Raw genomic sequence first — 27,427 nt, 5'->3', positions numbered from 1 at the left:
TCTTCTTTTCAATTTCCTTCGATATGATCTCCGTTTCAATCGATATAATCGGATATAATGTTTTAAATAATTGGAACAAAGAGATCAATTAGAGAAATTTGTTGCGTGGAATTTTTTCATTTCATTTGGAAAATTCGTTTCGAGTGTATTTCGATACGAGGAAGAGGAAGTTGTTGCGACAGTTGATGCATCGAAAAGTTACGATAGCGATCGTTCTGGACAAGGTACATCAATATGGATCTCGTAAGGACTCGTAAGTCGATTCCTAACGAGTACAAAGCGGCATATCGTCGATTCTAATTCCATACGCACTATTGTATGCCAATTGTACAACGTCGAGAAAGATGAGGCTGCAAGGGGTGGACCTATACAGGAGATAACAAGTGGCGATACGCAGCGAGAGAAGAAAAAGAAGAGGGGTATAGAGAATTCACGTAACGTGGTTGCGGACACGCGAAACCAGTATCGATCTTATTGTTCGAGCCAAGGTATTGTCTTCGTGGTTCGTTAAAATCGTACGACAACCGGACGAAAATGCACGAGAATATTCTCCTCTCCAATATTTATCCCCATAGATCGATATGATTAACGATGAATTTATATTTTGCAATCTGTGAAAAAACTTCGTTTAAAATAAGCTTGAAGGATTAACTATCGTATGATGTTTCCTTCCAAAGTTACGGTTTCCAGCTTTGCTCCTTTAATTTCCTTTTTTTCTTTTTTTAACAAAGACACTCGTCGAAAAAATATAAAAAGAGAAACAGAACGAGAAATTCAGAAGCGGTGGATTTAAAAATCGATCGCAAATTAATATTGTCCACTGATGGACTCCGCCACAGCCTGTTTATATCTATCAACGTGGTCATTAGAAACAACTTTTCCACCGATTACTTACCAAAATACTTATCAAAGGGGATGATTTACCCGCCAATTACCGCGGGGGAATCAACAGCGAACTGATCTCCTCTCTGATACTCCTCGTGACAGAGTTATTCGTACGACGATCAGGCCACGTTATATCTTGGCCACGACCAATAATTAATAAAGACCTTGGTACTTGCTCGTAGGGTGGCATTAAGTCGTTAGAACCGGTGAAATCGATTGGAAAATACTTACAACGGCAATTTTGTTAAGCCGGTGCCGATAACGCTTGATGGCCGAGGCGAAACCTGAACGTGGCCGGTCATATTGCATCGAACCGCTATGATCCTTCACTGTGGTTTAAGATCATCGATATCGCGGTTAAAATAAATAGAGTGGAATCCTGGTGGTGGATCCGTGGATCGATCTTAGACGGATGGACATCTACGAATCGACGAATCATGGTTCAAGGATTATCGATTTTTTTTTTTTTTGCATCGAGTTAAACGTGACATCGGATGTCGTCTTTCAAAAGTTATTACACGAAGGATCGTTTTAATTATTTTATAATGGAATCGGACCGTTTCGTGGGAATTTTCATATTTTTGCGAAGGAAAAAAGATCGCGATTAGAATATCGATTAGAATAATTCACTGGTTGCCAGTAATGATAAGCTAATTAGTATAAGTAGTACGTTTTATTAACTTCAACGATGGTTTGCTTCGCTTTTGTAGACAGCACGATGTACGTACAGAGGCCTCGACTTTAATTAAGAAACCGGTAATGCCGGGTTGCCAAGGCTATTTAATAACTTAATACATGTAATTATCGATGGGTTATTTAATTTCAGTTGCGATTGCCTGGGTGGTAATAATCGTTTTAATGTAATGCTCTTGCATTGTTCTTCTGATGCATATGTTCATGCATCGATGCGTTTTTCGTGATGCTACATTTAGGCGTGGCTCGCTATTTGCATTTTTCGATCCAGACGCGTATGTATTTACGCTTAATAAAACTTCTCGTAATTCGTTTCCAAACGAAATTTGATTTATCGATCGAGTTCTCTACGTCTCCTTAGGTAGCTACGCTAGCGCCACTAAGTCGTCGCGCAACTAAAATTCTAACTAAAATCTAGTATCCTCTTTAACCGTATTAAATTATTCCTTTGACAACTATTCTTCTCTTAAATAAGATGGTGGACGCAACGTCATCCAGTCCCGGTTTAATAGAATAAAAAAGGAAAACGAGTGGTAAAGCAGGAATATTTCCAGGTAACCAGAAGAGAGGATCCATTCAAGCGTCTCTCGCTTGTATTCAAATTCGACGTTCACGAGCGTGACCGTGTCACGTAATCGATAGGTGAGCAGCCAAGCACCGGATAGGGTGCGTCGTCCTTTTAAAGCCTGGACGTAATCTCGCCCGGCCACGTCAGTCATTCTTCGCGCTTTATCTCGCCCGCATCTCGTTGACTCTATTTTCCCCTTCTTCGTTTTCGACCGTTCCGACCGACAGAAGCCGTGTTTCAACCGACCCGTGTGTACAGCCGTGCGCACCTGCCTATAGAAATCCGTGAAGCCGTGCTGTGTGCTCGCTACACCGTGTTCCCCACGATTCACCTGTTGAGTGAGTTTCGCGTATGAGGTCTCACGGGTGTCGTTCCTTTGGACAGTAGTACGTGTTTCCAACTGCGATACGCGTGCTTGGATATTCTTGAAATTTTCAAGACGAGAAAGTTTTGTCTATTCGGGCTCCAGAGCGTGATTTATTATCCTTGTTAATTCTATTTTCTTTATATATCTTTAAATGAATTTGTCGAAAATTTATATCGATACGAAACAACGCTTTTAATATTATTGATTTTTTGATACACGATTGCATCAATTTTATCGATTACTCCTCAAACCTACTAATTCTTTCCACCGAAACGAAGCGAAAAAAAAACTCCCTAAAATCAACAAGTTCAAAGAAAGAAAGAAAGAACGAAAATTCTTCCGCCAATTCATTACATGACGTGGCGTTATCACGGATATAATGGTGTGTAAGGACGAGGAAACGAAACCAGCGTGTCTTTTTACTTTTTTATTTTTGTTTTTTTTTTTTATTACGCGATCGGACAGCCGTGCGTAATTTACTTACCTTAAACGCGTTGGGGGACGGCAAAAACATCCGTGACGGAATTTTAAGGGAGGGAAGGGAAAGTTGGTCGGTGTTCGCCAACTAAACCGTAGGATACGCCTAACGACGTTTTACCAAGAACCGGTGTCCCGGCTCTAATGAGGTATTCAGTCAAAACCGATCCACGAGCCCAGATACCGGCTGGCATTTCAAATACGCTGTTCCCGGTACTATTTGTAACATATTTGCATAGCGGTCGGCATGCATAGGCGTCTCGTTCTTTCCGCGTATCGACGACGCCCGTCGCCTGTCGCGGATCATGTCGATCGGTTTCGACGCTCGTTGGAACGTGTTCGCAAACCGGCAGTAACCCGCTCCACCAGGGAAATCTCGTTTCGTGATTCGAACGATTTGTACGCTGCTTATCTTTCCACATTTTTTTCCCTCCCCCCTTCTTCATAATTGTAAATAGTAATAACTGTAATAGTAATAACAGTTTCGATCGGAACGATTTGTCGCGTTTCCAAAAATAAGTAATTTCTTTTTTCGTAATATTTTTATTCGCTTTTATTTTTGTTCTTTTGATCTCGATCAAATTTTCTTTTCTTTTTTAATAATAATTTTTAATTTGATTGGTAGAAATGATAGGATAGGAATCAAATTGAAGGATTGATAATATTCCAGGAATATACAAAGAACGGTTGATGAATTTGAATTAACGGGAGATTCAAGTGTCGTACGTAAATTTTCTGGACGGCGGGAATTTATAATCTGTGAATTAATTAATAAATTATTCATGAAATTTGCAAAAATTCTTTAATACTTTCGAATTCTCTATACTCTCTATATAATTTTCACGTTTAACAAGATGGCGTAATGAAAATTAATATAGAACAGTAAATTAAAATATTGATTTTCGAAAAAATGCTCATCCCTTTTTTAAATTTTTATTTATCCACAACCTCCATTCTGTACAATCTTACTTATATATCAGTATATGCGCGCGCGCGAGCGCGTGTCTAAAGATTTTAACAACCACTAAAAATAATATTTTAACCATAACCAGTTTTCCGTTTCATAAGGAAACGATCGTAAAACTGTCCTGTTTCCCTGGCATTCCTTTATACCTTCATTTTCATTCGTCCCCATTAAGGATCGAGTCGCGATTTTATTCGTATCGAGGGGAGGGATTCTCATGCCGAGAAATTAAACGCGGCCAACGTTATCGAACATCGTGAATAAATATCGCGATTACATCCGACTCGTCTCGACTGTGTATTACTCGTTTTGGTTACAATAGCGAACCGATAGCCATTTTCCTTGGCGTGGCGGGGCCCGGGAGGAGGAACCGGTTTGCGAACGCATCGAAAACAACAACCTTGGCAGTGGAAACAATCGAAATTACTTGGCTGCCCGCCGCTTTCCAATTTAATTTTTTCCAACCCAAGATTTCCCAAAACCCGTTTTATCTCCCGTGTTTTCTTTATTTTCCCTTCCCAAATGGCATACTTGATTTATCTTGATTTTTGATCCGCCTTTTTGTATTCAATAAAAAATTCGATCGAAAAAACCTTGTTAAAATACCCGCTCGCTGCTGAGGGGATCGTCCATCCATTTCCAGAAGATGGATTCGATTCAAAGGAAACGATTCGAAGCATTCGGGAAATCGGCGAAACAAGTTGGTTATTTCTTGCGCGGAGACGCGGTTGAATCGGTGTCAACTTAATTTCCGAGTTGCATGGATGAGTATTTAATTGAAAGCTTTGTTCTCGTGCTTTTTGTCGATCCCCTTCCCCCCTTCCTCCATCCCGAGAATCACGGAAGGAATGCTCCTTGTTAATCAGGAATGATAGACCATGGACTCCCAACCTGTACTACTACCTCTGCTTCTCACACTTTCGATTAATCATTCTTCACACTGCGTTAGTTTTATTTCTACTATTATCCTCTCTGTTGTTTGTTATGTATTAACTATTATTACCATTACTATTAAGTTATCATGATTTACTGTTACTGTTATTTCAACGATCGTTTAAAATTATTGTATTATTATTATTATTATTATTATTATCAGTATATTAGCGTTGGAACGGAACGGAGAGCCAGGTTATGTTATAGGAGTTATTATAATCGTTGTAAGATAATGGCGTCTAATCGTGCGTATGAAAGTTGGGAAACACTGGGATAGGGGAAGGAGGACATTCTTATCTCGCGAGATCTCTAATTAAAAGATTTCTCATTGCCGCCTTGGACTGGGTAGACAACGAGAAACGCGGCGAGGCTGCTCGATCTTTGGGATGCCGATGCCCAGACGTTAATCGACGCCGATTCCGGTTAATCGGTAATTAGCGATGCGGATGCGGCATCGAGCCGGCCAAGGAATGATTGAAAGGGAATCGTTGAATTGGAAATAGACGAGGGTCCACGCTTCGATCCGCCATTGTTCCTTTTGAAATCGTCGATCGATTCAAGATTGGTACACTCTTCACTTGGTAATCCCTTTCTCTCGTCCATTAACCGTCTTCACGATTCTGTATTTTCATTCCAATCCCTTTTTTTTTCTTAAAATAGATGGAACAGTGTTTCAAAATTGAAATTGAATGATTGTCGATAATTGCGTGTTACCATCTATCGGTAATTCCGTCTCGTCGTATTTCACTAATCGATTATCCCGAGTAAGTTGATAATTTATTAATAATAAGCGTCAAGGTGTAATAATTAATTGAAAGTTACGCAGAAAGTTAAATTTCATTTATTATATCTGAATAAATTTTAGATCTTTGCAAAATCGCACAAATCTTTGGATTATTGCAATCTATCTCGAAAAATAAAAAAAGAAATTTTAGAGGGTATTATATACGTAAGGTAGCGGTCACAGCCTTGGTCCTCCCATTTTCGTATACGCGAGGTGTGTTTTAATTAGTGCACCGGATGGCCGACCGAATTTCTTCGGATCACGTTGTGTTTTACGGTGGAAAGAGGGTCAGAGATGCCTCGTACGAGGGCCGAGGTCCTGTTGGATATGTACGGACACGCAGAAGGAGGGATTTCTCGTGCGTACGTGATGTAAGTCCACTGTAATTAAGAATTCCACTTTGCCTGGTAAACGAGAAGTGAAATCGGTTAACGGCCTGCCTGAAAATGTTCCTTCCTCCGATGGACGTGGAAAAATCATGGCGACTCGAATCTATTTGCTTTCGTAATTGCTCGAGTTAACTCCTGATGATTCCTTTCTTTTTTTTTTTTTTTTTTTTTTTTNTTTTTTTTTTTTTTTTTTTTTTTTTTTTTTACATCAAATTTATGAAAATATCTCGTTAGAAATTACGCACAATATCGCAATATCCAATTTATCTTATGCAGGAATATTTAATCATATCGCGATGGTAACAATTTCAATTACGATACGAATTTTTGATTCGAACGAACTTTTACCAAAATCATACACGGAATTTCTTCATTAAAATAACGAGCCACTATACAAGAAATCACGAGGTTATTATCTTCTCTTATATTTTATTATATTTCTCTCGACATTCCAAAAAACAAGTGCGCGACACGAACGAAAAGAGAGAAGGCACGGTAACAAAATTTAATTACGGATTTAAGATGAGCATTCAATCAGGTGGCCGCGACACCGGGAATAGTGGAAAAGCGACGGTTTGCTAGAAATAGAGGCAAGAAGCCTTGAATCACGGCCGCAAACGATCGGCCGATGTAACCGTAATCAGTGGCAGTTGCTCGAAAGACAGGATCATAAAGCATGCTCTCTTGCCTCGGTTGTCTTTGGATAATAATTACACGAGGAGGGGAACGGTTGTGGAACGCGCACAGAAAATTATCGTCCCTGTAAGGAATCTCGTATCACCTGTTATATCGACCGAGCTCGCCAAGGATTTATTTTCACTGTGGAATATATATTGTATATACGTATATAAATATATATGTATAAATATATATGTGTTACCACTTATTTGCATATCGATCAAATTGATCGATTTTTTTTAATGCTCGATCATCGATACATTTGCCTTCATTGTTTTGGAAAAACGAGAAAATCGCTCGTGCATCGAAGCTTTAGAGTCTGGTCTTCGATTCGAAGAATAATACGTGCGAAAGTTGTACGAGAGTGGAAAGATCAACTAGTGTGCGTTCAATGAACGTGTTTTCAATGAACGAAAGTGAAGAATTGATTTTGCTTGTTTTAGAAGGAAGAGATAAAGGTTTTTTTTTTTTTTTTTTCGTAAATGGGATGGAAAGAAACGGTTGATGACTCGTTTTATGTGTTTTTCGGTGTTCTACTTGAGAGAGAAATTGGTAGAGATAATAGAAAGTGTAACAGACAGCACTATAATTATAGAGAGTAAACTTTATGCACATTAATGAACGTAATAAGATTCCTTTTAACCTCCATCAAGATTTTTTTAAATTTCGGTTCGAACTCGAGAGGATGAAGATGAATATTAATAATAATAAGAAAAGAAGAAAGAAAAATTCAATAAAAGAGAGTATTCCCGTAAGCATATTGTAATTAAATTCTTCGAACGTGTAATTGAAAAAAAAAAAAAAAAAAAAGAATGCTTTACGAGCTTCCTTTCGATGAGATGCCTTGCAGATGGCATCCTTGACTGACTTTTCCGACTTGGAAGAGTAACAACAAGATCAGATAGAGAAGCAAGTTTGCATGTTCTGCCATCGTTCAATTTCGTTTTTCCGTCAAATTGACACTGTAACTTCTATTAACATTAGGATAACTTGAACATTTCAAAGAAGAAATGAAATTTCGCGATTAAATTAAAACGATTATGAACTTTAAAAATTCTCTCTCTCTCTCTCTCTCTCTCTCTCGTCTTCCTACGATTAACGATGCAACGAAAGGGGAGAAAATTTGTATAAATAATTGTCGTTGAAAAATTTGACGAATTATCGGTTTTCGATCATATTTTCGTCGAGGCCGGGGGCCTCGAAATCTCGTGCCATATATTATACATCGATCCCTCTCCCTCTCGTGTTATTAAAGCTAACGTTGTAAACACGATGATCGGTTCGGTGAAAGACGTTCCACCTTTATTGATGAAGGATGGACGCGCGATAATTAAATCGCCGCCGGATCGGCGGGATTGTATTCCTGTAAACATTCTCCCGTCTCGCTTAATTTATACGCAGTTTTGAAAAAAACCAGGGAAAATTTAATCTTCCACTTTGGAATAAATAAATTGGTTGAAACTACTTCTGCACACTCTATTCTTCTGCACACGCTACGGTAATTTCTCATAAATGAAAATTTGAAAATAACGCTTTATTATTTCCACTTTCGCTCTCAAATCATAATCTTTATTATAAATTTTATTATAAATTTGTTCTTAGAGTAACGATATCCTCGATAATTTTACACGGCGATCGCTTCGTTCTTCTTCTTCTTCTTCTTCTTCTTTTTCTCGTAGATGGACATTAATTAAGACCGTCTAAACCAGATATCCTTTGAAAAAAAAAGAGGAAGAAGAATAAAAGAAGAAGAAAAGATAAAGATAATCGTTACACAAGCTATTATGATTAATCAAACTGATACATCTAATTACAAGTTTTTTTCCCCCCCTCTCATCTTCGTTTTCTAATACGAGATTACGAATATCATTATCTTATCGGAAAGTGATAAACGGGATATGAGATGGATTATTTAATATTCCGTCGGTGATGTTGAAATTGAGAATACGATTATTCTATACAGCCCATAAACCATCTTTAAAAAATTACCCAGATGGACGAAAATTTTGAGTGTAATCTCGCGAGAATCGATCCCGATCTATGAATAAATATAGGCCAATAAACGTGTCGATGAAAGAAACAAAAATATTGGAAAAATATTGGAAAAGGAGAAGGAGAAAGAGAAACAGAATCTTCGAAGAAAAATCTTCTCTCCGTTCTTCAAACCATTGTTTCCCCCATAATATCGAAGCGTGTGGTGCGCACACATACACACACGCACGTTCTTGTGCACAGAATGCGTTGCAAGCATGGAGCGCAACGATATGGCAACGTGAAATTTTCATTCAACCTGGACGTTGATTAATGACTTCTCCTCGACCATGGAGTAAATCCACTTAAGAGTCACGAAGAAAAACTTCTTCTTCGAATCTGTGTGTATGCAACTATGCTCTAAAATGACGACTAGTGGATCGATATTACGCAAGAATATCCTAGTCACGCGTTTATCGCTTAATTAAATTTTCTTGTACATCGGTTGATGCAAAAGCGATGGAAAACGTCGCCGATATTGACGATCGATCAATCACGCCTCGTTAAAAGATATTCGAGAAATCGGTGGCTATGCTCGCGTATCAGGTGTTATTTAAGAAAGAAGAAGGAGGAAACCAACATTTCCGACTATATTCCGATTAAAACTAGTTACGTATATTTCACGTGATGAAAGGAGGATATCATTAGATTAGATTAGACTCTTCGTTAATCGATCCATTATAATATTGAATAGATCGAAGAACGAGCGAATCGATGTTGATGATCGAACGTTTTGCCGATTGGATTTATCTCTTTCTTCTGAAAAGTGAAAAGGAAAGGGTAAAGAATTAATTTATTTTTTATTTTTGGGATGAGCTCTTCGCGTGATTTGAGAATCGATCCATTATAAAATAATGAATAGATCGAAGAACGAGCGAATCGATGTTGATGATCGAATATTTTGCCAATTGGATTTACTTCTTTCATTGGCTTGGAAAATAAAAGGATAAAGAGTTAATTTAATAAACTCTTCGCGAGAATTGAGAAAGAAGATATTAGAAATGGTGGAAAATTAAAATTATTTAACATATGATAAGATAAGAGAAACGTATCCTGATCGTTTATATTTTTTTTCTCTCGACACGACGAGCCCATCCATGTCCATTGTCTCCGAAAACAATGGCGGTGTGTGTCATTGTTCCCTTTAAAAAAAAAAAAAAGGATACCTCTTCTTCATTGTCACGCCCTTCCCACCCTTCTAATGAAGATCTGCGGGTTATGGGCGCGATTCCGCGTGTAATATTAATTTGGTCAGAGGCGTGCATAACATCGTTCAACCGCGAAGAAAAGGACAAAAAATTTTCACTTGCATTTTTCTCCGATCCATGAATCTTCAGTCTCTCGTCTGGAACAATAAATTGTAAATTAATCGTTGAACGTAACTGCGATCTTTGTTCGAAAGATGATTTAAACATACACGTTTTTTCTTTTGCTTAATTATCACGATTGTATTTACAAATACAAGACCGATAAGTTTCGTACTCGAGAATCCAACGAGTGGGCTTTAAATTCGCAGAATTTCACCTTCTCTCTCTCTCTCTCTCTCTCTCTCTCTCTCTCTCTCTCTCTCTCTCTCTCTTTCGTCTCGCAGCGTAATGCCCTTAACCGGTTGACATCCGGCGGAAACTTGAATTGCCAGCTTTATCTCTTACAAGGTTCGAATCGTGCCCAGTGATAAAACCTTGTCAACGAGAAGAGGGCCATCGAGAATGCATTTCACGAATTTTATGTGTGTAAACGAAGTGATAATTGTATTTAGATAATCAAGGAAATCGTTGTATCGCGTCAACAAAATATTTACCACTTATTTATTTATTTATTTTTTTTTTTACTAACGAGAGAAAAATTTACTCTTTCCCGATAAAATGACAAGAGACGCTTGAGTTTAGAGGATCGAGATTGAGATCGAGAAATTTAAAAAAAAAAAAAAAGAAAGAAGACGTACAACGATATCGTTGCCGAGGATCGAGTAAAATTTAAACTCGTTGAATAAATGATAATAGTAGTAACAAGAGTCATTTTCTACGTTCCGTTACGCGTTTATATGGATAATATATGGCGATACGGATCGATTCGATAGGAAGTGGGGAAAAAACCGTGATCGTTTTCCGATTCGACGATCTCGTTTCTCGAAAGAAATCCCAGAGCGGCGGCATATCTGACGTGATCATCTGCACTGGTTGCATGAAAAATAGGATGGAGTTTAAACCGAATACCTCTAATGATCGTCCATTTCCTTTTCTTTTGCAGATGCGTGGCTGGAATGGCAGAAAAGTTACGCGAGGCGGCCGCACGTGGCGACGTAGCGCGGGTTGCGCGACTCCTTGACGAAGATATTAAACCATTGCCGGACGAAGTGAGTTTCCTTTTTTCTCTATTATTTAATATTTTCTTCACTTGTCCACAATCTTCCATCTCGAACGATGTCTTTTTCTTTTTGCCGCCATCGAAGAATGATTAAATGATAGAAAGAATTCTTTTTACCGGGGAGTTTTTCTTTTTGTTAGAATTCCTGGGGGATCGATCGGGAATTTTTTTTTTTAAATTTAATTTTAAGTGAGAAGCAAATTGGAATGATTAATTAGATATTGCGAAGAACAACGAATTTTTTGGAATAGTTGAAAGTTATATTTTTTTTGTTGTTTTACAATTGGAGAATCTGAAAATTTTCTTCTAGATAAGTTTCTAAGTGGGATGTCTAGGGTTCCCTAGGAATTTTTCTCTGAAGAGTTTAGTTTCATTTTATAAATTCAAGCTAATTCGTTGTTTCAGAGTTAGGTAAAAGAAATCTTTTTCTTTTTAAAATTTACCATTCCAGCAATGTTTAAAATATAATTAATCGAAATTTGTAGAGAATCCAAGTTATTAGAAACTCTTAAGGACTACTTTCCACGCTGATATCGTTTATCGCTCGTTACATATTCTATCTACGAATCCTATTATCAACAACGAGGTAGTTATATCGTAATCAAAAATGGGAAAGCAGCTCGTTCCAATTCTTTCAAAACTTGCAGAGATCATTTTCCATCGTCGTTGTTACTTTTTTTTTTTTTTTTTAATTCTAAACAAGATCGATAAAGAAGACTCGTTAAAGCCACGCGTTCCCTGGAATATATTAATTCCCTCACGTATGTAAAATAACATTTGCATCTCGATTGTGACAGTCGTCTTTGGTGGGAATGCAGATAAGCGTGTTGCTCGCGTATTTGTCAAAAGATCGGCGGAGCATGCTGCGGGGCAACTTTTGCCCGATTATCCCATGCATTCGTTACAATTACTTCCTCTCCCTTAATTGCGCCGATGAAATTAATCGCGCAGAATCGTTTTTTTTCCCCCCCCCCTCGTTCCAGCCAAAGGCGATAGTCGAAGCTTAAGTGCTTTATTACGCGACCAACCGATCGCAGATGCATCTGCGATCGCGGAATAATTGAAATTACGTCGATCGATAACCGGGAGATCGAGCCACGGGGGGAGAAACAGTCCTCGTTTTTGAAATTAAAATCGCATTCGTCGAATTCCTCGAGCGTTCTCGCGATGTTCGATTTTATGGTTTATCGTTTTATCTTTCAGGGGAATGGAGAAAATTAAATAAGAAGGAATTACGGATCGATTATTCTTTTTTTTTTTTTTTTTTTTCAGATTTTTTTCAGACGGAGTAATTTTATATTTAAATTATACATTTAAACGGTTTTGTATATGAATATTCCACGTTTCGAAGTATATGAATATACGATAATTATATGAATCGAGCGTCCTATTAATCGAATAGTTCTCATTTTAATTCGAATTCTAGAAATTTTATGAAATTGTAAACGTTTATATAATAAGAATTCAATATACGCGAATAATAATATTTGATAAAGTGTTTAATATTTAATTTTTAGCGTGGGAAAGTAGTTAATGTGTAATGAACGTAGTATATCGATACTTAAAAATAGTTAAAATTACTTGATCAATTAGTAATTAACGTTGGACGATTAAATAACAACTAACAGTAAGTAATATTAATTTATTTCTAATTATTGATTAGTCGTGAGAGGTTTATATGTTTTTTAAATATTATTGCATGCACTTTTATATATAAATAATCATTTAATATATAAGTTAGCTTTCTACATGTCTTATAAATAATTTTTTTTATATATTTTCTTTATTTTTTAAAAATATAGCCTGCTGAAAGGACTAATTTAAAAGGTAAGTACGAAATAGGTAAGTATATCAAATTTTATAATTAGTTTTAAGTAAAATGATGAAAAAATGTCTTTTCTGGAAGTGTTGTACTTGAAAAGGTAAGTAAAAGGTAAGTATGAAAGGTAAGTAAATTAAATTTCTCTGAAAAATTCTTGGAAATGACGTCAAATTCTTAGAATTTTAAAAATTCTTGGAAATGACGTCAAATTCTTAGAAATTTAAAAATTCTGAGAAATGACGTCAAATTCCTGGAATTTCCCAAATTCTTGAACGAACGAAATTTTTGGCTGAAATTTCGACTTTGTATTAGGAGAACATGAGTTGATAGGAGGTCGTTCGAGAATTGTGCCACTTCTTGGAAATGACGTCAAATTCTCAGAATTTCCGAAATTCTTGGAAATGACGTCAAATTCCTGGAATTTCCCAAATTCTTGAACGAACAAAATTTTTGGCTGAAATTTCGACTTTGTATTAGGAGAACATGAGTTGATAGGAGGTCGTTCGTGAATTTTTTCCAGGAATTTCGGCAGTTCTTGGGAATGACGTCAGATTCTCAGAATTTTTGTTGATTTTTACATTTTCAGAATCCGATGTCCAAATTTTTACGAAATTTTATATACTTACCTTTTTACTTACCTTTTATATACTTACCTGTTACAGCTGCTATTTTTTCGAGTTTTTTTATCGTTTTTCTCAACAGTTCTCTTAATTCTAAATATACTTACCTTTTTACTTACCTTTTACGTACTTACCTGTTACAGCTGCTATTTTTTCGAGTTTTTTTATCGTTTTTCTCAACAATTCTCTTAATTCTAAATATACTTACCTTTTTACTTACCTTTTGCGTATTTACTTGTTACAGCAGAAATTTTTTAAAGTTTTTTATCGTTTTTTCAACACTTTTCTTAATTCTAAACACTACTTACCTCATGTCTATCCTTTTTTTGCAATATTACGTTTTTTTAAAAGAATTTTTAATTGGCTCTTAAATTAAATAAATTTATTTTAATCCTAAATAAATTTTTAAACGAAATTACGTACTTTTTTTCTGTCCACAGAATGGGAGAAGTCCTCTGTTATTGGCTGCAGCAGCTGGCCACGTGGATGTCTGCGAAACTTTGCTTCTTCGAGAAATCGACATCAATGCCGCGGACAATGTGAGTAATCATTAGATTTTATTTCTTACTTTCGATTACATTGATCTATCTTTATCGAGTTCCTCAAATACTTGAAAACTGCAATCCTAAAAGAATAATTAAAATAACTTATATATATATATGTAGATAAGAATAGAATGAAAATATTTATCAAAAGATTTTATCAAAAATATTTATAAAAAATTTTGAAAATTTGTTGAAAAAGCAAACGGTTTAAATTCTGAAGATACACGCAATTGGCCAATAATTCTCGAGTTCAGGTAGGCCGTTCCACTTGTCAGTTGTGCAATATATCAATACAGCGACTAATGAAGGGTGTACAAGATAATTACACATGTAATTGCCAGTTTACATCGAAGGGAAGATGTCTTTGTGGTTACGGTTTATTGGTATCATCGATAATATCGACACCGGATATCTAATTCGGCTTATAAAAAAAATCGTAATTATTATCAATTCTTCTTACGAGCCACGAATAATCATAAAATTTTACTACGCTATGAAATATTACAAAATTATACCGTATATACTGTAACCTCTTCTCTTAATTCCTATCTTTTTTTACATCTATAATATCTTCCATACTACTGTACAATTAAATTTTTCCAAAATTCTTGAAAACATGGACAGTGGAAAAAAATTTTAGAATAAAATTTACCATCAAACTACTATTGCGCAAACTTATATAATATATTAATATATTACCAAAAGAAGAAAAAATAATTCTCTTTCTTACATTTTCTTACATTCATTTCACAAAAGGAAAGGAGAAATCAGAGAGAGACAGAGAGAGAGTGAAGAGGAGAGAAAGGGATCCAACGAAGCTCAAAAATCTTATCACCGAATCGCATCATCTAAATTCTCCTGCTCCTCTGAAAGAAGAATCGCTCTGAAAAACGCACAGAGTCCTCTTAGCCTCCTGGCTTAGATGTGTAACCGACACGGTTATCGAGCCAAGACAATGATTCGTTGGAAGGAAAGCGATCGAAAAGATCGTCTCGGTTATCGCTTAGGAGGATCCGGCTTCGGCCACCGTCTGACTGACGGCCAATCTTCTCTCTCTCCACGGACGCAGAACACGTTTGGCTAGATCCTGCCAGCAAGGGGTAGAGGTGGCTGTATTTAGAATCGGTGTACACGCCGCTGGTGGCCGACTCGATATTCCTACTAAATTCCCGTGAATATCTTCTTGCACGGCGACACAGGGGCCCTCCTCTTTCCACCCTTTCTTCTTTTTCTTCTTCTTAATTCCCCTGTTTAATCGCCGCTTGTTTTACACTGCCCGACCCAGACGATTAATTGATAAATTGGCGTTGATAAATCCCGCTCCCATCGAGATTTAAACGAAAATTTTCTTTTCTCCTTCTCTCTTTTTTTCGATCTACATATATTAACGTGTACATGTTAATCATGCTACTATTATATTAAAATTAAATAAAAATGCGTTTCAGTTTCTGATAAGTGTGATTTTTTTCTATCCCTTGATTCTGCAAGTAGAATACGTCCTCAAGAATCCTTCCTTGGAGGATCGAGAGAGCGCTGTAAAAGAGAAAAACAAGTGTCTCTTTTCTGCTCAGTTTCTGATAAGTGTGATTTTCTTCTATTCCTTAATTCTACAATACATTCTCAAGAATCCTTTCTTGGAGGATCGAGAGAGCGCTATAAAAGAGAAAAACAAGTGTCTCTTTTCTGCTTTAAATTTTACGTAGAGATAACGGGTTGAAAAAAGAAATAAAGACTAACTAAACCCGTAAGATATCTCGGTATCCCACACACCACACATGTCCCTCGATCCCCCTTGTTCCATCGTGGATACGCAAAGCATGGACACGTGGATCCAAAGGTTAATTGGTTTCACGATTAAAACTGCTGCTCGGTTCAAAGGAGGAAAGGATCTTTCCGGCACATCGAGCCACGAGTTCGCCCCTTTTTCGCCGTGCGCAAGCAGTTTCGCGCGCGTTCCTTTTGTCTGCATAAGGCGATCCCCCGAGGAGGGGAGCCTTGTCCCCCTCCTTGCTATCTGCAAATGAAAGATCGATATTTATCGGTAGACCGATCGTAGAAACGTGGCGGCCCCCTGTCTATGCCCTTTTCCACACGACTCCACTCTTGCGCGCCATTGTGCAACAGCTTACGGAGACCAGTGTGGATCGAAACCAGTTTTTTTTTCTTTTTCTTCCTCTTCTCTCATCGAGTGAAAGATCAACTTTCCTTCGATTCCAATCTCGTTTCCGATCGAACGAAACGTTGTACTTATTCCAACTTTATTAGAGAACACTCGTGTTGAAATGCTCGTTACGAAAAGAAGATTTGTCGATATCGCGTTGTTCTTTGATAAAAAGAGAAAGAAAATTAATATCACGTAAAGGAAAGTAAAATTGAGTGTTAATCGTCGACGACGTTAATATTTTTCTTCCACGGATGGAGTTGACGAAATAACGTTTAAAACTAATAATAAGGGGAAGGAGGAGTATTCTCTCTCGAGGAGGGAGGGGAGTTTTTCTTTTTCTGGCAAGTATTATCGACGCATGCGCGCCGCATGACGAAGGGAGCATAAAGAAGGAGAGATGGTCGAATGGCATTTACAACCATGAAATTTACGACGATTTATACTCGCATTCCCCTCCCTTCGCTCTTTTATTCGTACCGTGGCAGCCCGCGTTCCTATCTCCTAGCCCGTCGTGATATTCACGTATACTAAATCGCTCGGTTAGATTTACGGCGCGGCAATTTGAACGATTCCTTCTCAACTCGTCCATCTTCCCTGTGAACGAATAAGAAGAGTAAGAATAATAAGAAGAAAGAAAGAAACCGTTCGCGTTTATTTTCGTCGAATTTATCCCAAAGAATTAATAATAATTTTCCTCCACCAATTAACCTTTCGTCCCCCAATCGTACAAACTATCTCTCGCGCCATCGACCGTGTACCACTGTTATCGTCCATCTGATCCAACAATTTACCGTGACGCATCTTATATATACAACCGGTATGCAGCGTTTCTGTTCTGGAGAAAGCCCCGTTGAAAGACTGGTAATCCCTCGTCTAAGACTCTTCCAAATATCCGAGATAAATAATGGAAAATAAATTTCGATCCGAGCGAAGGTTGGGCAAAGTTTCCAACGCACCTCCTCCTCGCGCGACCAAGATTTATACATCCTCGCCGATTCCTCAGCGAGGAATTTGGCGCTCGACGAGGATGCGTATAATTACGGTTTAGACCCAGAAAATAGGTTTCTGGAAGGGGAGGGTAGGCGGTGTTCCTCATCGATCGTTCCTTACTTCGAACCGGATTTTTGTCGGCGGATCAGCCTCTGAGAGGCTCTTCCTCCTTTCTTTTCTTCTCTCTTAGCCAGGACTCATTACCATACGTCCTTGACGCTTTTTTTTAATCCATTTCGGAGGGGAAGTATCGTTCGCGACTTTCTCAAATTCTCACGTAGAGACGAAGGAACGAAGAAGAATTCGATTCACAACGGCACCGATTCGACTCGGTTACGATTCGATTAAAACAATTCGCGTGTCCAATTCAAATATTCTCCATCTATCTTCGCCTCACGTCTTAATCAATTCGTTTCTCTGTCCGTTCGTCAGTCAAACTGTGTATTGTACATCTCCTATTTGCACTTTCGTCCATCGTGTAAAATCGTCGCGCGATCCAAGAATATATTTCCACGCGGAAAAATCCAACAAAGATAGTATTGTAATCATTATATATTTCGTCGATCAAACGAATCCGCATAGGCAGCATTCGAGGAAAGCAATGTTCAAACCTTTATCTTTATCAAGGTCAACGTCTAAGCTCTAATCGCCATTATCGTTTATAACACCATGTTATTAATTAGGAGATCGATCGTGTAAGAGATCTCTTCTTCTTTTCTCTCTTTTTCGAAGAGAGGAAAAGAGGGTTCGACAACGAGGTTTTCGCTTTCGCTTTCGCTTTTGCATCGCTTTTCTCGATGGTTTCCCTCGGATTCGAGATTTATGGGATTATTTTTTGGATTTGAAGGAGGTGGTCCGTGGATTTAGGAGGTGGAACGTGGTTATTTCGGAGAGTTTCGATTATAATTTCCCTTCCGGACAATTTATGGATCTGTAACCATAGTGGAACCAGATATTTCGCAGATTATTACGACGAGGGAGTTTATTTGTATCATTGGAAATTTTGAAAAGTGCATAAGAGAATTCGAAAGTGATCGAAGTTGTTTAAAGTTTATCGAATAATATCCGTTTCGAAGCGAAATTAATCTCGAAAAATTCTTTCATATATACGTAAATTTGTCCCTAAGGAAGGAATTCCAGCGTGTATTGGCTGCGGAATTAAGAAGGAGTAAGCGGATGGAGGATAAGGATATGCATTTTTCTTCTTTTTTTTTTCGAAACCCTGAAACGAAATAACGTAAGTTCGCGTGACGATGTAATTTCAACCAGATGGCAAGAGGTGAGACGCTTACTTAAATCTCAATTTAAGAGCTTCTGTTCTCTCTCGTCCGCAAGCGTTCAATCCATTTAAGGTTTCCCTTGTCTCGATTTCGATCCCGAACGAATGCTGGCCGCATTGGAAAATGGTAAACGACACCTTTCTCGAAGAAAAAGTGGAGGAGAAATTAAAAAAAAAGCTGGAGATAACGAGGCCATAAACCAGTCCAGATAAACCTTTTAAATTCCCCACCTCGAATAAATGGACTCGGGCGAAAATTCATTCAGGGTACGCACGCGGCAATAAGGGGGAATAAATCTTTGTAAATAGCCGTCTGTGATGCCGCTTGTTCGTTAAAAAAAGAAAAATAAAAAATAAAAAAACACTCGACCTTGTCTCAAATACTTAAGCTACTTATTAAATCGGCCTCTTGAATATTAAGATATTACCGTAATTATTCAAACTCATTGATTCGAGGCAAGTTCAAATTTGTCAAATCGAATTTTTTTTTTTTAAAAATCTCCATCTTTTACTTTACTTATTCTTAACTCGATCACGATCGCGCCATTACAAACACGTGGAAATATTTCAACAGAGAGAGAGAGAGAGAGAGAGAGAGAGAAAGAGAAATAATCTTATGGAAAATTTTCCAAAGGAAAAAGGAGAGAAGGGGAAAAAAAAATCTTCTCGACTTCTTACCTACCCAAGAATCTTCTTCCTTTGGGTTTCTCTCTCGCATCGGTCTCCTATGCGTTGCTTGCTACGCGAACAATGATACCAGTTTGACTGGTGCGCTTCTCCCACTCCGTAAACACGGCCCCCTCCTCCCCTCTCCTCTTCTTTGCTTTTATGCAACGTCCTCGAAGGATATCGGCGGCCGTCCGACGTTACAGCCTCCGAGCAAACTGATAAGGGGCCCGGATGACACGCGCCTTCCGAGAATCTTCCAGCTTCCACGTAAAAAAACGAAAATGGAAGCCGGATAATCGTTTCGATATCGAAGAAGGGTTGCTCGCCTATATGAATGAATACGGATGCGACGAGAGGAGAGAATAAGGAAATCCCGTTTGGAATCGACTACAAAAATTTTATGTAAATAATAATAATAATAATAAATTAATACGAGACAATAATAGCATTCTTTCTTTTTCGAATCGAAGAAACATTAGAATAACGTGCAATCCTTGCGAATATCTTAGTAAACGCGAAAGTGACGATAAGAAACAATTTCAATTCCTCCATCAACTTCTATCTTATTTATATCCTGATTCGTAAAAAAAGGGGAAAAATATAATAGAAATCGTTGGAAATCGCACGTATCTCGATGGATAATACGTCCTCCTTTGCATTTCACTTTATATTTAGTCTGCCAAGAGGCAGAGATATCGATCGGCGTTTTGCATCGCGTCGACGAGCAATGGCGGATAAAAAAGCGCGCGGTTAAACGCGTGAAAAAAGCGTTGCGCCAGCACAGTCGTAGTTGAGGATCGAACCGGTGGTATACAGATGGCGTTAATCGCGTTACGTCCTCGTTTATTCTTCCCGCGTTTGACTCTTTGACGAAGCCATGTTCTCGCCCGAGCGCTTCTTCCTCTTTCTTTCTAAAGTAAAGAATGCACGAACTTTCTCCTTTTATAATTATTCGGATCCGTTCGAACGAATGAAAGTTTCACGTTGGAAGGAAAGTTTTGTAAATTGAAATTGTAGCGCGCGTTTATATTTATATATATTTGGATTGAATTGAAAAGGTTCGAGAGAAATACCGCGCTATTCTTAACTATTTAGTCTCCAATTTGATCTGCGTGAATGAAGAATTTTTTAAAACTCGATACCTAAACTGGTGACTGGCGTCAAACGAGAACCAATTGAGCCAATCACAATTCAAAATTGAGCATTAATTGGAAAGGTAACTAAAATCAAAAATCTCGAATAAAGTAATTGCTTTGAGTAATTATTTAAATGGACGTTCATTCGTAGCTTTTCCTATGCAATTACACAATTATTTTCAATTATTCTTTCGATAAATTGTCGAAGCAACTTATCGACTATTAAATTTTCCCCGTCAGTGACACGATTATTAGAATCGTTCGAAACGAGGCTACTCGCGTTAACGAGAGACGCAGAGGCCAAAACTTGTTAATTAAACGTCTTCGTCCGATTCTTTTTCCTTTCTTTTTTTTTCTTCTCGTTTCGTGACGAGGTACAGGTGTCTACCTTTCTCGACGCACACACGAGAATCGATGCTCCTGAGACGGGTGTTCTCGAGACGAGAACACGAGTTCCAAACTTCTCCTCGAGAGACAAGAATAAATTTTACGACGGGCGACGTCGCGCTACGTTGGCAAGTAACGAGTTTACTCGAAAAGTAAATCAATAACACGAGCATAACGCGTTATATGTTGCGCTCAGTGCAAAAGAGATTAAAGGAAAATGGAGGAAGTATTCGTCGAAGGATATAGGAGTTTTTTCCTTTTTCTTTTGGATGTCGTAATTTTTTTCACGTGGAAAAGTATGCGACTGGAGAATGGAAAGTAAAAATAGTAAAAAGTAAAAGTTGGGTATTTCGAAGGAAAGATTGCCTGCTTTGATGACTATAGTTAAATTTCAGAACGAAATAAAATCTTTAAAATCTCTATTTCCGCGGTTACTGCCAATAAAAATTAGATTTTGCATAAAGCCTTATCGCTTATTCGACGCAACTTCCTCCTATTTTTACGACGTGTAAAGTACTTCCCTCACGATTCCTTAACATTAACGACATTCTTAAAACAAGCTTCTTTCTTCGAGAAATTAAACGCACCGTAAATATAATTGCTATTCGTTCACTTAACGAACTTTAAACTTTCATTAAAATTTAAGGATATTCTAGCCATAATATTCGAGGAAGGGAAATAAAGAAGCGATAAAAATCTCCGTCCACCACGAAGCGCCTCTCCTTTGACGCATTCGAGACGATGCGTCAAATATCAAAGAAACACGCGCGCGCGCGCACACACACAGATATACACATACGAAAGAAAAAAAAACGATCGTAAATCGGCGATAAAATAAAAAAATTCTTTTTCCTTTTTCGCGTTCCTCGTAAAAAATTCGTGACGTTACGCATTCGTTACGCAATAGAAAATCTTCAACAACGTTGCGAATCGCGATATTTAACAGAATGGCGAAAGTTTCGTTTGATTTTTTTTCCATGCATCAATGCATCCATCGTATTCTCGATTTTCAAGATATCGAACGTTGATACCGGTTGATGAAAAAAAGCAGTGGAGATCTGATCGATTGCTGGCGCGTTAGTTTTTCGCTTTTCCTTTCCTCCAAAGGGCTGTTTTATCTGTGCAAATTGTTCTGATAATCGATTTTAAAGATTTCCTTTTAAAGGCGCGTAATACGATTGATCAAGCGTAACCGGAAGTTGTCAAACAGAAAGCGTTGCTTTCAAATTGAAGTGTGCAAGATCCTCCTCCTCTTCTTTTATCCGTCTCTCTATTTTATCTCTTTCATCCAGGTGAATGGAATTGATTTCCTAGAGGCTCCAGTTCGATATTAGATAGCGCAAAAAAGACTTGCGGTTTCTCCGTTTTTGCCTCGAAGAGAGAGAGAGAGAGAGAGAGAGAGAGAGAGAGAGAGAGAGAGAGAAAGGGAGGTAAAAAAAATATCGATGAACGATAACTTTGTTTATCTTAGCGTCTAAAGCTTCGAGAGCTTTCTTCTCTGTATTTCTCACATTCGATTCGCCAATCGTCTCGATACTCTGTTGTTGTTATTCCTTTTATCGTACGTTCTTCATCGCCGTTCGAGTAAAAATCAAGATGAAGGAAGCTTATTTCAATCGTGGCTTAACGACGCTTTAATAATCCTCGAACGCAACTTCCATTTCTCCTGCCCCCTCTCCCCAAAGGGTTCTTCCCGTTTTGCATCAGCTGCGAGCATAATGCGACCGCTTAACGCGGCCTCGTCGAAAAGGTGGGTCGTTAAAACCGGTAAGAAAATGAGTTTCGAGGGGATAATTACGGTTTTCCTTACGGTTCTCTTCCGCGCGAGCAAGCTTAATTACACGATGTAACACGCTTAAAAAAAAATCTCGAATCGGGCGATCAGACGATTGTTAAGGGAGATACGAGAAATACGTGGAAATGCGTAGGAGTTTGAATTTTCTTTTCTCTTCTTTTTCTTCTTTTTTTTTTTTTTTTTTCTCGAATCGAAGGACTTTTCTCTCTTGAGAGGAGGGTAATGACGCGTTGGACACTTTCGAGAATGAATTTTTGTCGATCGTCCGGCAAAGGAAGGGATGAAGGAAAGGGGAAGACGATTTGTTTAGCCTCGAATCGCGCCTAGGATGGGACTAGGATGAAATGGCGAGGAGAATGTCGATGATGACGTTTTTCTTTTGACATTTTAAATTGTGAAATCGCGATGCGAGCGTTTTATTTGGATAAATGTAAAGTGTAGAGTAAATAATGAAAGGAATGCGAAGGAATTCATTGGAAAATAAACGCAAATCTTCCTCTCGACACGTATATTCATGATTGAATAAAAAAAACTTGTTGTAACTACTTACAAAGTTTAATCCCAAATTTGTCTACTCCTTCCAATTAATTTACTCCTTTTTTGTCACTTGACTTGAGCAACCAATAAATGAAGAAAGGGGATAAATCTTTTCCTCGACACTTTAATCCCAAATTTATCTACCAAACCGTGCACTTCTTCTGATTCATTACAAACTTTAACTCCAAATTTGTCTACTCCTTCCAATTAATTTACTCCTTTTTTGTCACTTGACGAGCAACCAATAAATAAAGAAAGAAAATAAATCTTCCCCTCCACACTTTGATCCCAAATTTGTCTACCAAAATCTACTCTTTCCAATTAATTTACTTCTTTTTGTCACTTGACGAGCAACCAATAAATAAAGAAAGGGAATAAATCTTTTCCTCCACACTTTGATCCCAAATTTGTCTACCAAAATCTACTCCTTCCAATTAACTTATTTCTTTTTGTCATTTGACGAGCAACCAATAAATGAAGAAAGGGAATAAATCTTTTCCTCCACACTTTGATCCCAAATTTGTCTACCAAAATCTACTCCTTCCAATTAACTTACTTCTTTTTGTCACTTGAGCAACCAATAAATAAAGAAAAGAGATAAATTTTCTCTTCCACACTTTAATCCCAAATTTGTCTACCAAAATCTACTCCTTCCAATTAACTTACTTCTTTTTGTCACTTGACGAGCAACCAATAAATAAAGAAAAGAAATAACGCGATGCAATTCATTGAAAAATAAGCACAAATTTTTCCCTCGACGCGAATATTCATCCAAACGAATACCAAACTTCTCGTAACTTACTTACAAACTTTAATCCCAAATTTGTCCACCAAAATCCAATTAATTTACTCCTTTTTGTCACTTGACGAGCAACCAATAAAAGAAAGGAGATAAATCTTTCCCTCGATACTTTAATCCCAAATTTGTCTACCAAAATCTACTCCTTCCAATTAACTTACTTCTTTTTGTCACTTGACGAGCAACCAGTAAGTAAAGAAAAGAATTCATTGGAAACTAAGCACAAATCTTTCCCTCGACACTTTAATCCCAAATTTGTCTATCAAAGCGTGCTGCACTCCTTCCGATTCAATTTACTCCTTCTTTTTTTTTTCTTTTTTTTTTCTTTTCTCCCTTTTCAACGAGCAACCATTCTCGTGAAAATTTTTCAACATTCCACCGGTTCGTACGACAAGCGGGCAGTTTGTCAACTGCGCGCCACGGCCCATTATCATTTTTGCCGCGATAGCATCGCGCGAGTTCCCTTAAACGGGCGGAACCGGCTCGATGGCAATCGGGTTGGTTGGCCACCGTTTCGCACGTTTTCCACCAACCGAGCGACACGACGACGACACCACCACCACCACCACCACCGGTTTATTCCTCCTCGTCTCACGCTGCGATCTCATCAACCGCGTAATAGGCGGACGTCTCGTCCCGACACCGACGTGCTCGTGTTTCACTTCCGAGCCGCGACCGTTCCTGCGACGTTATGAAACCTCGAAACACGGCGCGGCGGCAAAATCGGCGAGGCAAAGGGGAAACGTAATAACAGCGAGGACGAGTCGTCCTCGTCGTCGTGTTTTGTTTTTGCCTGCGTGTTTCGTTCGGTAGAAAGGTTTTATTTCCAATGTAACAATACGTGGTGGATTATAAAGGTCGGCTCGATCACGATCGAATGTTTCCGCGTAAAGGAGGAAAATGAAAAATTTTTTTAAAAAGAATATAATAAAAAAAGAATAAATATAAATAAAGTATAATAAAAAAGAAAAAAGAAAAAAGAATATAATAAAATAGAAAAATTGTTTCTTTATCCTTTAATTGATGTTGAGTTTAAATTGATTATTGAAAGGAATTTTATTACGTAATTGTTTTAAAGGAGATCGAGAGTGGTGATGATTTTTCTACTTTTCCTTTTTCTTCTTTTTTTTTTAAATAATTTAATTTTAATAAATTATTTCTCTTAAATTTCTTCGCTCGGTTAAATTTCATGTGAAGCGTTTCGAACCGGAACGCTTGACACGTAAACGACATTCCATTAAGAGTTGTTGTTGAAGTGACAGAAGATTAGCGTGCATAATGCGCGACAAGAAACGTATTCAGATTGGGAACCTGTTTAGCACGATACTCGAAGGATCGCTTCTTCCCTTAAAGAATAATATATATATAGAAAATACTTGCTATCGTATACATACGCGTATTATAATTTTCATTATTTTATTTTATTCTATTCTTTGTTGTTAAAACGTTGGGAAAAAAAATATTAATATCTTCAATTTATTTATCAAAAACGATTGATGATGGACGGTTGTAATTAATCGTGCATAGATCGTGTAAAAAGATCTAGTAGAAGGAAGATGTAGAAAATCAACTTGTTGGGATTCCCACTGAGAGACTGTTGCGCGTAACTCATCGAGTTGGATTATTTTTAACCAATATTCCAACCAAGATTTACGTCTCTATTTAATAGAGATAATTCACAAAGAAAAAGAAAATAATATAATTTACGAAAAGATCTTTCGAGATCCCAAGAATTATCCATATATAAATTTATTTAACTTTTAGAATCTTCCCAACACCTGCTAATATAATTCCAGAAACATGTTACCTTTAATATTCGTCTTGTAGCAACCTGTTTCGATAACAGGCTCTGTGTAATGCAACTTTCGAATAATCTGTATGTATGTTGTGACTAAATTGTTCCAAAAAAGATTTACCTTTGTTCCTTTATGATAAAATTTAAAAAGTTGCAACATTTCAAGTTTCAATGTCCATCATTTTGCTTCTTGAAAATTGTAATTAATCCTTTGCACCATGAGATCACATTTATCTTAATCACATTTTTCCTGAGTAGATTCCTTGAAAAAAAGAAGTTACGAATCACAAAGCGATTCTTTATCTACTTTATCAGTTTCATTTCCTATTTAAATTTCCTCAACCCTCTCTGAAAAATTTGAAAAAAATCTCGGGCACGAGATTGCGCCTTACCCTTAATAATGCACTTTTCTGAAGATTCTAAAATTTCGTCTTTCTTTATAAGACCATTTTTTGTCTTGTTTATCTATATATTTTATCTGTTTATCTTATCTATCTATCTTATCTATTAGTTTCTCTATCTCTCTATCTATCTTATCTCTTTATCTATCTTATTTGTTTATCTTATCTATCTATTTTGATCTTTTATTTATCCGATTATTCGAGAGGAGAATCTTACATCGATCGATTTCTTGCCGCGTTTCCAACATGTGTAACGCGATGTTCGTTGCCTCGCTCGTCTCGCGAGAGGAGATTGGAAATTTTAATCCAGGAATGCGTGTTGCGAATTTATCCCCTCGTGATAAAAAACAGCGAAAAATGTTTTTCTTCTTTTTCTTCTTTTTCTTCTTTTCCTCTCTTTGGAAATGGCGAGCGTAAATTCAAAGACAGAAAACAGCGGAGAAAAATGTTTGTTTCCTTTCTTTCGACGTGAAAAAATTCTTGGGATCCAGGTAGTACGGGTAAGCAATGCAGTTTCGAGAAATGCAATCGATTTATCTTGTTTTTAACGAGCGTGTTTGATAAAGAAAATTGGATATGTGTTTCAGTAATTTGATTCGTTCGATGTGTGAATAATATTTCGTTCGTTCTTTAATTATTCGTAACGATCGTTACGAAGGATCTTCGATGATTTGCAAGAGAATGGAAAAATAATTTGTATAGAAAAGCATCGAATCACGTTCGTTGTTGATCAACACCTGTGGCTAGGCAATTAATCAAGACTTATTAATAGAACGGTCGATGATCTATCGCCTCTTAAAAATCATCTTCGAAAGATTCTAAGAAAAAATTCAAAATTATTCTATCATCCATAAGAGTCGAAATTCGTTCTTTTTTCTTTTCTAAGAAAAGTCAAAATTATTCTTATTCTTCATAAGAATGGAAGTTCGTCCCTTTTTCTTCTTTTCCTTTCTTTGGAAATGGCGAGCGTAAATTCAAAGACAGAAAAAGTTTAGTCGATTTCTCATACGCAGTGGTTCGACGAAAGGGTGGAGGGCAGAGTGGGGCGTTGTTTGCAAGTTAAAGTGCAACTTGGACAGTTGGGCAATCGGCCCCACGTTCGATTCGCATCTCGAGCGTGTAACGTTCTCCATGGAGAACGTGTTATGGTTAGCGTGTCTAGTATAACGCGTGAGAACGGTTGCAGTAATAGTGGTTCGTGTCGCGTGTCGAATAGATTTACTCGGGATTTATTACGATTCTCGCGCTGTTTTCTTTAAAAGGTCGTTTCACTGAGATGCTTCGGTGTACACGGCTCGTGTTACAGTAATCACGACTTTTTAAAAAAAGCCTTCTACCTTGTGCCAACTCTA

General features: G+C 37.5%; 1 protein-coding gene across 1 annotated transcript in view; it reads left to right on the top strand.

Annotated features, from left to right (window-relative positions):
• LOC122720968 (ankyrin repeat domain-containing protein 6) overlaps positions 1-27,427 on the top strand; it is a 123,363-nt gene that overhangs the window by 24,543 nt on the left and 71,393 nt on the right. Inside the window, exons 2-3 of the mRNA XM_043948126.1 lie at positions 11,020-11,125; positions 14,019-14,117. Coding sequence (XP_043804061.1) covers positions 11,033-11,125; positions 14,019-14,117 — 192 coding nt within the window. The 5' untranslated portion in view covers positions 11,020-11,032. The remainder of the gene's footprint in view (positions 1-11,019; positions 11,126-14,018; positions 14,118-27,427) is intronic.

The sequence above is a fragment of the Apis laboriosa genome, unplaced genomic scaffold (assembly GCF_014066325.1).
Source record: "Apis laboriosa isolate Shangri-la unplaced genomic scaffold, ASM1406632v1 scaffold13_cov153, whole genome shotgun sequence".
Taxonomy (NCBI): Eukaryota; Metazoa; Arthropoda; class Insecta; order Hymenoptera; family Apidae; genus Apis; species Apis laboriosa.
This window is presented reverse-complemented; position numbering and strand designations above follow the sequence as displayed.